The sequence below is a fragment of the Buceros rhinoceros genome, unplaced genomic scaffold, assembly GCF_000710305.1.
Source record: "Buceros rhinoceros silvestris isolate BGI_N320 unplaced genomic scaffold, ASM71030v1 scaffold19744, whole genome shotgun sequence".
Classification (NCBI taxonomy): Eukaryota; Metazoa; Chordata; class Aves; order Bucerotiformes; family Bucerotidae; genus Buceros; species Buceros rhinoceros.
The window spans coordinates 13,962-25,587 of record NW_010406713.1 but is presented as its reverse complement, the minus strand read 5'-3'; the positions used below and the strand labels follow the sequence as shown (position 1 = coordinate 25,587).

The 11,626-nt window shown below is 42.4% G+C and overlaps 1 protein-coding gene across 1 annotated transcript in view; it reads left to right on the top strand.

Moving 5' to 3' along the window:
* Positions 1-5,183: 5,183 nt before the first annotated feature.
* Positions 5,184-11,626, top strand: part of ZFYVE21 (zinc finger, FYVE domain containing 21) — a gene marked incomplete at its 5' end in the record, with an annotated part of 9,506 nt that continues 3,063 nt past the window's right edge. The window contains 5 exons of the mRNA XM_010134235.1: positions 5,184-5,234; positions 7,469-7,637; positions 9,389-9,464; positions 10,191-10,282; positions 11,104-11,157. Coding sequence (XP_010132537.1) covers positions 5,184-5,234; positions 7,469-7,637; positions 9,389-9,464; positions 10,191-10,282; positions 11,104-11,157 — 442 coding nt within the window. The remainder of the gene's footprint in view (positions 5,235-7,468; positions 7,638-9,388; positions 9,465-10,190; positions 10,283-11,103; positions 11,158-11,626) is intronic.

Sequence of the window (11,626 nt, the reverse complement as noted above, 5' to 3'; positions counted from 1 at the left end):
GGATGGGGCTCGCCCGGTGCAGGTTTTTTAGCTGTAAATCACAGGTGTTTTATTTCGCTCTGATTGATGGACTGAAGAGGGTAGGAGCGTCACTCGTGCCTCAGGGGCGTGCGGCTCTGTCGCCGACGTTAGCGAGGACCCTCAGGAGTTACAAGAGTGGGGAGCTGCGCGGCACTGGCGCTTAGGAAGGAAGCGTTCTCGTTAAACCATTACACGAGTCGTTCTGCAGACCGGTCTGTTTAAAGAAAGAGACCGTGCACAGTATTAAGGCAGTAGGGCTACGTCAGAACAACCTTCCTGGCTCCCAGCGTGAATGTTCAAGGTGTTTAAGGAGTATTGAATAACTCAGACTGTTTCAGTCAACTTTGCTTTTAAACACTTCTCAGGGAAACTGTGTGATCCTGATCTTATCTTAAGTGTAATGTACTACGGCATTGATTGCTACCAGTCCCTACGGCTGGATGCGGATACCACTTAGAATCAGTTGTTTGTTAGCTTATTTATCCACCGACAGCGTTGTGTGCTGTGGATGCGTGCCAGTGCATTGGATGTGACTGGAACCGAGATTTATCTGAGATGGGCCAATCTGAATTTAAGCAGGCAGTCATTAAACAAAGCCATTCTTTGCCAGATACTGACATGGTTGGTCTGTTTTGTATGGGAACACTGTGTGCTCTTTGGTTAGGAACGAGGAAGAAAATTTTTCCCCTACCTGGTGTCTCTTGAGGCAGAAAGTTCTGTGTAAAAGTAATAATTCTGGAGACTCACTCTGCTGCTGGCACAGCTGTTGCAGCTCAGACTAACCCTTACTGCCATAAGGTGTGTGACTAGTAAGTCAGCTGCTGGTTTTGTCCGGAATAATAACTTTTTTTATTGGCAAGTGACTTTTTCAACTTGTTTTAAACAAGTGGTGTGCTCTCTTTTGGGAGTTTTCTCAAGTTATTCTCTTCCATACATAGAGAATTAAATACAGTCCTCCCTGTCATCGGTAACAACTGGTTATCTGTCTTACGTGGAGTGTAGATAAGAGTAATTTTTTCCACGTCCAAGCTGAGTGTCACTGAAGGTGCTGGTGCACCGCTCTTGGGGCTCAGCCAGCCGGCACCATACGGGGTGTGCTGCACTGGGTGTGTGGCAGATGGGGTGTGTTTTTATCAGAGAGCTTGTAGCAAAGTCTGAGCAGTTACTGTGCGGGCGGTTTCCCTTCGTGATACGTGGAGTCTGCCTTTGCTGCGTGGGTGACTTGCTGTACCCGGTGTGCGCTGACCTGGGCCACCTGGAAACCTGGTTCCTGATGTCATCTTCAGGGGATGTGATTTGTGTAAGAGTTAAACTGAAATTAGTTTTCACTCTGACCTTCTGAAATGTAGTGCTAGATTTCAGTAGTCCTTGGTTATAGCAGAGTAGTGTCATTAAAAAACCCCCCACAGTTTAAACTCAGTTTAATACATAGTACCATCTTAATCCACGTAAAGGTTGCTTGAGGATTGCGGTAGGATTTAAACTATCTAATAGTTAAGTGTATATATTTTAGAGACATCAGTCTGATGTGTGGTGTTAGTTTGAATTCTATATTACAGTTGTATTGCAGGTATTAATTCTCCAGAAAATTCAACTTTTCCCCTGTGGTCTGTTGGGCAGGAGGCTGGTGGTGTGGATCTGTGGCTGAATGTTGCCCTTTCATCAGATTTGGTGATACTTGTTGCGAGGAAGTGTATTACTGGCAAATGTTTTAAATGCATTTGTTAATTAATATTCTTAATCTTTCCTTATCGTTATTTTATAGTTATTACCCTGGATTTTAAAAAAAGTTTATTGAAGTTTTGACATCCTTTTGGTTACTTATTACCAAACGTAACAGCCGTTTTCCTTAAAGTATCAGGTGTCTTAAGGAGTTTGAAGTGTACTGAAGAAAACTTTCTTTTTGGTAGTTATAATATAAATAATGAGTTGAGGTGGATAATATTAATTGTGCTGAGCATTATTAAACTTGAGACAGAGCTTAAAAAGTTGGTCTCTGCATGTGCCCTGTGTGGCCTGGAATTTCTTTGTTAACCACCATCAGAGTTCAGCTGATGATGCTCCTACTGAAGGAGCCTCAGAGTAGAAATTGAGTAAAACCTGTACGATCAGATGCAGCAGAGGTGGCCAAGCCCCGTGACACCCAGCTGCGCACCAGAGCTTTATGTGGCCGAGGAACGCGGCGTGCCTCAGAGCGGGGTGTGCGAGAGGAGCTTGCAGGTGGCAGGGACTCCCTGGAGCTCCTGGATGGATGGGAGGGAGCTGCTCTGCAGGGCACTGGGTCCCCTGTTGGCTCAGGCTCTGGGCTGGCAGTAGCAGCGTGGCAGGACTGCGCTGCCGCGTAGCTCGGGCAGGGAGCCAGCCCTGCACAGCTGTAGTACCGGGAGCCCCGTAAGTTCCACTCGGCTTGGTTGGGCGTGTTACGAGGTGCGATTTGACGAGCTTGTGAACCTTCACATTTATGGAAGTTCACTGTATTAACAAGTTCAACCAGGTGTTAGCTTGCATCACTTCTTGAATCGCTTTCTTACGGTATGTGCAAATAGAGTGTATGAAGCGTAACTATAGCTTCCTGTCCGTCTGGCTGGGTGCAGCGTGCTAGGCAAATTTGATATCGCATTGTCAGCAAACGCAGGAGGAGTTCTGCTCTATTTGTAATGAGCTAGCTCCCAGCATTGTTAAATTAATACCAAGGTCCAGCAACTGTTGGATGTTCTTCCATTTTCCTCTGGCTTTATGAGGTAATCTGATATCAGTATTAGTGGTGTTGAATGTGAAATGAATGTACTTGTGACATGCATTTTTATTTAATTTCTTACCTCGTATCCTTTTGTTTCCGCTTGACAAAAAAAAAAAACAAACCAGATCTGCACTAGTTTTAAAAAGCGTGTATCTGGAAGATACGAAAATAACTCGGACATCATGCTTCCTCCTCTGTCAATGTGATAAAACCCCCTTCAAGCACTAAAGCTTAATTTGGTACTCATGCACTCTCTCATTATGTCAGCACGTGGAAGAATAGGAATAATTCACCTTTCAACATGCTCTGCAGCAGAAATCTCTTTCCGGACAAAGTAGAAGTTGATGTTACGCAAACGGCTTTCCTCGGCTCTGGTTCCCTAGAGCAGAAGAGCCTCGCGGAACAGTGTATCCAGTCCTCGTGTGAGAACACCTTCCCGTCCTGCCATGCCTGCTACCATATGCCCTTTGACTTGTGGTTTGTTTATGACCGCGCTGTGTATCAGGCAGTGTTATCTGACAGCTCTGGAATGCAGAAATGCTTTTCTATAGAGTTTGTATTAAATAGGAGAATAGATAACTTCCTTCCTTCCTGAACAGCAAATTGTATGTTTAGTGTAACACTGCGTGTGAAATCTGTTTAGGACTTTTGTTCAGAAGAGAGGGGAGTTCCCCCACAACCACTCCAGCTTTTTCTGACAAAAGAAAACCCTCAAAACAACAAAAACAAAAAACCATGTTTTCATTAACAAAATTAGGTGGACTCCTAGTAAATTCAAAGTATACCAAAATTCTTGCCAGGTACAGCTCCCAGACAAGCTATTAAACTACACATGTCAAAAATTAAAATACTAAGTCAAGATTAATGTAGAATAAAATGTAGTATTAGCTGTAGAGTACAGAGATTGTTACAGAGGTGAAGCCTGGGGAATGCTGAAGTTGCTTTATGCTGAAGGTTATTCATCCGTGAGCCTTAGGATAAGCTTTTCGACAGCCATTGTGAAAAGAGGTGGTTGGATGCCTTGATTCAGTGTGTTATTGGGAACAATGCAGGATCATCTGTGGTTCTCTCACTGGGATTTAGAAACACATGGCTTATTGTAACAAGCATTGCAAGCGGCTGTTTGTGTTCCCTTACAGTGTCTGCAGTTACTCTCTCATCTGTTAAACTTCGGTTTAGACATCAGAACGGTTCTTGTAAACTATTGCAAGCTCTTAACGATCTTGTACTTAAAAAGAACGTGAAAGCTTTCTAGAGCATATTTAATGTAGCTGCTGTAATATTGTCTTGGCAGTAGTTGTGGAACTTGTGGCACTGTGTGAGTATCTGAAGCAAAAGTCCCCAAAACAGATGACAAAAGTGGTGTAACCCAAAAGAACTTAGAGAAGATAAAATGGTTAAGTATGGAAATACTTAAAGGCAAATGCTTAGCAAGTAGTGCCTGCTTAGCCTTGGGCATGGTTTTAAGATGTCATTCTGCTGTAGGCTGAGATAGTCTTCTGGTTTGAGGAGTTTCAGTTTCTAGAGTTATAAAACTTGCTACAAGATCTAACTATGTTCTCCTGATCCAGATTCAGGCATAATTTTGCGTTAATATTAGCAAATAAATCTAGCAATAATTGCGTTATAAGCCTTACAGAGTGGTTTTTGGTATGGTGGATGAAAATGGGTAAAATCTTGGTGAAAATCTAGTGACCTAACAGCTGAGTATCAGCCCTTTGGTAGGTGAATTTCTATATAGAAAATTGCAATTGTCTACCAATCGCTGATCCATTCTGGTAATTTAGAAGATCAAAGCCGTCACCCCTTAAACCCTGCTTAGTTGAGAGACAAACATCTTCAATTTTTTTCTGGTATTCCTTTAGGGAGGAGCGTGGGTGTAAGCTTGTTTTGGGAAGGCAATACTTCAGGAGGTGACATTTTGAATCTGAAATAAAAATTAAGTCTTAGTGGCTTGGAAGAAAAGCAAATATCTCCAAGCGTGTTTCGATAATGTGTAAGTATTGAGAGCAGCGAAACATGTAAATAATGTTTTAGAGAGTCAGCAGAGCATCACAGTATAATATAGTGAGGATGACAACTGCTATAAAACCAGCCAGCTCTGGAATATTTGACTGTCTGGATAACCAAACGTAATTAAGCATGTTAAGTACTTCTGAAATGCAGTTTTGACTGCTGGCAAGATTCCTTAGGGCGAATGAGTTTGTCGGCTTTTTTTGTCTTACAGCTGGGGACGTGTTATTTTTCTATGTTGGTATTAAAGGAAAGCCATCCATGGTTGAAAGATAAAGGGTGGGAGTTTGTTGGACGTGTTTCTTTTTGGGCCGTAATATAAAGCTCAGTCTTTGTATATGGTAGGAAGGTTAAAGATGTTAAAGATTTAGAAATCTTGTGGATTAATCTTAATTTTACTGTTTTCTAGTGCCCAAGATGTATGCAGTGTGATACAAAATTTGACTTCATAACTAGAAAGGTAAGAGAGATCAATGAACAGCATTAACTGTTGCAGAATGCTAATACAGACATCTTCTGATTTAAAATGTAGAAGATTTCAGTAGAATGTCATGCAGTGCCTGATGTTACTTAAAGCGTTTTTTCTTTCTGTTCTGCCTTTCCTGAGTGGAGGTCCTTGTTGTTTTAATTCTGTTTCTTTGAAATTCTTCTTGTTGCTCAATGTAATGTATAGTTAGGTTTTTTTGAAATTACTGGGTAACCACAGGGTTTACATTCAAAGGAGGGGTTAGAGGAACTCATGCTGGAGTGGGCTCCTAACATTCAGTTGTGTTTTGGGAGAGAAAATTTGTTGTGAAAATGTAAGCCAAAATGTTTTCAAGAGTAATGAATTACAGTCTTACCTTAAAGAACTGTGTTGTTAAAATGCAGAGAACCAAACCTCAGATTCTCTTTCTCTTCTCAAAGTAAAACAGGGTTTATCTCAGGTTTGGAGAAGGAAATTTCCAGTTAAAGTAGGATGTGTAAACTGCCTTGATTGCTGTGAGCCATGGCTGGGCTCTCTGTGTGAAGAGAAAACACTGACGTTAAATGATGTTCATTGCACAAAAGCAAGCAGGTCACTGTGGAATGCGGGCTGGTGTGCAGAATAGTACTGTCAGAAAACATGCTGCTGATGCGGGCGTTTCTGCATGGAGAAGGAAGGCAGCCTCCTAAAAAAGACCAACAATGGTTTTTAGCAGGGAGCACCATTCCTCTGTGTAGCTGCATGGACACTCTTGTAGCGTGTGCTTCTGGGAGTGAAGAAAGATGTGTCAGTGGGACCCGCAGTGCTTTGACATAGTCACTGTTTTTTAACTTACTGGAGGGAGAGGGAAGGTGAAATTGTAAACCAGACATACTAATACATTATACCAGGCAGGTGTAAATTTTCAGGAGGCCTGAAGAGCATTAGGATGTCAGTGATCCTAGGAATAGACCAGACTGGACTATTTCAGTTGGAAGGGACCTACAACGATCACCTAGTCCAACTGCCTGACCTCTTCAGGGCTGACCAAGTTAAAACATGGTGTTAAGAGCATTGTCCAAATGCCTCCTAAACACGGACAGGCTTGGGGCAAGGACCACGTCTCTAGGAAGCCCATTCCAGTGTTTGACCACTCTCTTGGCAAAGAAATGCTTCCTGATGTTCAGTGTGAACCTCCCCTGGGGCAGCTTTGAACCATTCCCACATGTCCCATCAGTGGACACCAGGGAGAAGAGATCAGCACCTTCCTCTCCATTTCCCCTCAGTGATGGAGTGTACTTCCTTCTAGTTGTTGTTTTACCTTGTGGTTGGATGGGTTAGGAGCATGGTGACTGGTTGATTTGACTCTTTTGATTGAGAAGCACCAGTTCATTAGGCTGCTCTGTTTTACTTGTCTTAGCTTTGGGAAGCAGATGGAGGTAGCCCTGGGAAACAGGTACCTCAGAGAATTTTGCGTAACATTTGGACAGAAAGCCTAACGCTGACCAAAACTGCAGTGTATCAGTTCCTTGTATCAGACTGTTCAAACTTGCTTTGAGCCACACATCAGTTCCTGCTTGCCTGGAAATACTTGTTCTGACACAAGGACTTGCATCAGGAAGACCCGCTGGGACTGTCACACCCCAGTAGCGATGTGGAGCACAAGCCACTTGCTGCAGATTCAGTATCTGTGAAATGCATTGCAATACTAGTTCTGATTTTGCAACTTCATTGGGTTTGTATTACGCTGCCTGGTATTGCAAAGAAATAGCTTTAGGTTTTAAATACAAAGGTTTTTATCCTTTTCCACGGGAAAAACTTGAGAATAAGTTTCAAGGGAGAAGAGTAGGCTCTCCAGTTGAAGTTTCCCAAGGTCTTTGCTTGGAAGTGGGAAGGGAGCTAGAACCAGTCTTCTCTGGCGTTTTTACTGACAGTGAGGTGAAGGATTTATTGGACGTGGGAGAAAGCCCTTCCAGTGTCTTCTCTGGTCTGCTGTAGAAGCATGTTTACAGAGCGCTTGTAGTGCTGTTGTTCACGCTACAGCCAGTCCTTTGAGTTCAATCTTCAGAGATTTCTTTCTACTACTCCAGCAGTTAAATTCCTGTACCTATCCCTCAGCTTGTGTGTTCCTCACCTGAGAAACTGTTCTGTTTCCTGGAGAGGAGGATATTTCATATAGTAACTTTATCAAATTATTCCCTAATAGTTTTCTTTGTAAATAAATAAACAGAACGTTCTCTCCTGCTTAGCATCACTGTCGAAGATGTGGAAAGTGCTTCTGTGACAAGTGCTGCAGTAAAAAAGTGCCTCTGCCTCGCATGTGCTTTGTGGACCCTGTGCGCCAGTGTGCTGAATGCGCCCTCATCTCCCAGAAGGAAACAGAGTTTTATGACAAACAGCTTAAAGTACTCATGAATGGTAAGGACCAAATGCACAGATGTGCTGGTTTGATCTCCGTTAGATTTATTCCAGCGCTGTGTTAAACAAATCTGATAACCAGCAGGAGTAATGCCTCTTGTCAAAGCAAGCGGCAGTTTTGTCTCCTTTAATTACTGTTTTGGTGCCATGCTTCTTGTCTGACAGTTAATAATTCTGTGTTATCAATTTATTTAGAGAGAAGTTCACAATTTTTAGTCAGTGCTTACAAAGAGTGATTTAATTAAAGACAGAGGAAATTTTAACTCCTCCGAGAACAGATTGTGTGTGCAGTTGGCATTTTTCTTAAAATAATGCATCTTTTAGCTATGTTCCTGATACATTAAAGAAAGACAGAAAGCACTTAACAATAGAGAATGTTCTAATATCTTCTAACAGGAAATATGTAGTGCTTGTTTAAGACTTCATCTGAGAGCTTTGATCTTGCCCACGGCCTACAGCTATGGTTGGTGGCAGATCACCATGAGTGCTCGATTTTGCATAACATTAAAACTACATGCAGTGCAGTAATTCATGCTCTACTTAGATTAAGAAAGCTGAGTCTTCAGTTTTTAAAATATTCTGTGATTGCTCAGTGCCTTCTGATGGGCTCTCCACTCTCAGCGTGATGCCAGTGAGTATAATGGGTAAGCTAAACCACCCGTCTGATCAGCGTGAATGTTCCTAGGGAGATTCTAGGTTCATCCCTGTGACACACAAATCATTCTTCACTCGGCTTTGCAGGTGAGGGTGTAGATGAGTTTTTAAATAATGTATTTGAAACAGAAGATTTTTTTTTTTTAAAAGCATGTCCTGCCTGCATTTATCTTACGCAGTTAAAGCCCAAAGTTGTTCTTGGCCTACCGCAGCGCCACAGGTCTTGGTCAGAGATGATGGTTGTGATGTCCTTCGCGGTTTGGCTGCTGTTGCCTCTGTCTTGCAGCAGCCTGGGGGTCCACGCTGAGCGGTCAGCAAGGCTAAGTGAAACTGTGAAATAGGCAGCGAGAAGCAGCTCTCAGGCTGCGTGGCTTAGCTTATGGAGGCGGATTGCAGACCATTTGGCAGGACTGTCTTGTTATTTTTTTCAGCTCCCAGACAAACAGTATTGGGATTGGGTAATACAGGGAGCGTGGGGCACGGAAGAAATAAAGTGCTTAGGTGTGTAGTCTGCTTTAAGGCATGAATCACTTCACCAGTATAGCCAAGATGACTTTCTTAATGTCAAAGGAGCTGTTTTGAGCAGGAAGAAACATAACATGAAGGCTGAATTTCATTGACCTCAGAGTAAGACTGAGCTAGCCTTCAGGAATGAAGAGAGGTGTCTCTACTGTTTATTAAACCAGAGCTGAATCCAGAATCCCGCGGTTGGATTCTTCTGACAGATTTGTTTGGAATATTGAAAGAACAGTTTGTATTACGGTGACCAGACAGGGTCTTTAATCGCCCATTTTTGCCATCTCCAAATCTGTTCTCATTTTTTAAAGATCCATCTTCGATATCATCTGTATTTGTGCAGCACGTGTGAGAAATTACATGGCAATTGTGAAAGGTCCTGTGATTCAGAACATGGTAATTACAGATCAGCTTTTTATACTAGAGTGTTCTGCCGATGTTAATGAGTTTAACATTTCAGTTAGTCTCAATTCACTCAGTTCAGTGTATTAGGTGTGGTAAGTAAAAATAAGTTACACTTTTTGATACTTGAATGTTCCTTCCTAACCTCTGCATGAGAATACTAAACCATTTCTTTTCAGGTGCTACATTCTTTGTCACTCTGGGAACATCTGATAAATCTGAGCTCATGGTCTGTCGACTTTCCAACAACCAGAGGTGAGAAAGATTGATAGAAATTGCACTTGTAAACTGTGCTATTGTTGTACTTAGAGCTGCGTTATTCTCTAATAACGTAAACAGAGTGTAGGAATAACATGCTGTGAGGATATTGGAGAGTAATCAGACTGAGAGGACAGATACCACTTTATTGGAGTAAGTTTGTTTGAATTTCCTAGCCACGTGGATCAGCGTGCCTTGGAATGGTGGAGCTGCACTCGCTGACAGCACCTCTCCGTGCCGCTGGAGCACAGTGGTTTTGTCAGCTGATCGGGGCAGCACAGGACGGGGTTGGGGGGGTGTGGGGAAAAATCTGTAGCCGCTGCAGAACGCTTGCTTCAGAACAATGCTAACACTGCAGCATCCTGTTGGACATGACAGCCAAAGCATTGCTTTGGTCAACCCTGTAATTCCGTTGACCAGAGCACTGCAGACTCTGCGTTCGCTTCTTCCCCAAGAACTTTGGAAGAATGCTTTTAATATTTTAAAAGGATCTCCTTGCAAACTGAACTACAGCTTTTGTGGTTTGGTTTTTTCTTCCTCTCCTTTAAACGAAGAACTTCTATGAGAAGTGATTTTTCCTGCTTAGTTTCTCTCCCTCTCCATCTCAAAGGACATAGAAACAGCTGGTCACTGGGAGATTATGTTTATTTTTTTCCCTTTGATTTGGATTTGATATTGTAGGAAAAAATAGTTTCTAAAACAAGTTTTTCTTCTGTCCTGTAGATACCTGGTTTTGGATGGAGACAGTCACTATGAAATTGAAATTGTACAGATTTCAACTGTTCAGATACTTACAGAGGGATTTACTCCTGGAGGTAAATTTTTCATTGAATACAAATTAAGAAAAAAATACGTGAAGTTGTAATTGTCATTCGAGCTAGACAGTGCATGTCTAGGTTATTGGTAACTGAGGTTAATTGCGTAGTTACAACTGCTGTGAGAATAGAGTGCGGTGTGTGGAACCCTGTCCACATGGCTACTGGCATTTTGGGGGAAACCTAACAACTGCAAAATTACCTTACAGCTGTCGTACGGGAGAGCTGCTCGATAAATCCGCAAAAAGGTGTCATCTGCTCTCATCCTTTCTCTTGGCTAAATATAAACTTCTATGGATTGAAAAACTTGTAGGAGGGAACTGTTAGTCTTCGGTAGCTTCCATTTCAGAATCCAGCTGGGATTTCTCTTATACTGGTACAAACAATTGTGGGGAGAGTGAGAAACTGGGGAGAAGAATAGAGAACTGACCTAGGCTTGCTTAATTTCATTCAAGATGAAGGGGTGGCCATGTGAAACTGGTAACATCTCAGTCGGAGGGCAGCTACTTACTGCCTCATCTCTTACCAGATTTTAGAGTATTTCAGGATGAACTTGAATATGGTTTCACTGAAATGAGAGCAAACAAGGTCAGGAATTTTCATAATTGTTCTCTAGCAACACCTCTGTCACCACTGGACTTTTCTAAGCGGCAGCCCCTCCGTGCAATCGTCAGTCAGCGCAGCATGTTGATTTTATTAAACTTATCTTTGTATTCAAATCAGGTGGATGTGTTGCTGAGTTATTAACGCTACAATTCCTTGTTCACTGCTCTTCTGACCACTTTATCTTTTTGCCTGCCTGCCTTCCTTCTTCATGGTAGAAAAAGATATTCACACTTACACCAGCCTTCTGGAGAGCCAGCATATTACTGAAGGTATCGCCAGCACCTTTGAGCATGACTCACCCGAGCATGTTGTCGTGGCCCCCTCCCACCTTTCCTTCTCTGCAGGGCTAGTTTTTTGCTTATCTAGAGCTGTTTAAGTTAGGTTCCAATCTGACATGTATGTGTTCCTTCCCATCTGTCTGTTTGAGAATTAATGGTTTTTAACTTTTTGGAAGGATGACTAAACCACTGAAGACCTCCTTTAGACCTCTGTCCATGCTAGAAGAGGGAAGGGGAGATGAAATAGTATCTTCAGTGGAATACAGCGGTAGGCATCACCTCCTTCAGCAGAGTTGTGCTAAATGGTATATACCAGAAACAAGTAGTGCACTTCTTGTGCGCTGCCCATTAAGCTTTTGCGCTGAATAAATAAATCGTTAGTTAATGGATTGCTTTTACACACCTTAAAATAAGACCTCACTACGTAAGGTGTGTTCAGCCTGAACGAGTGATGTCCAGG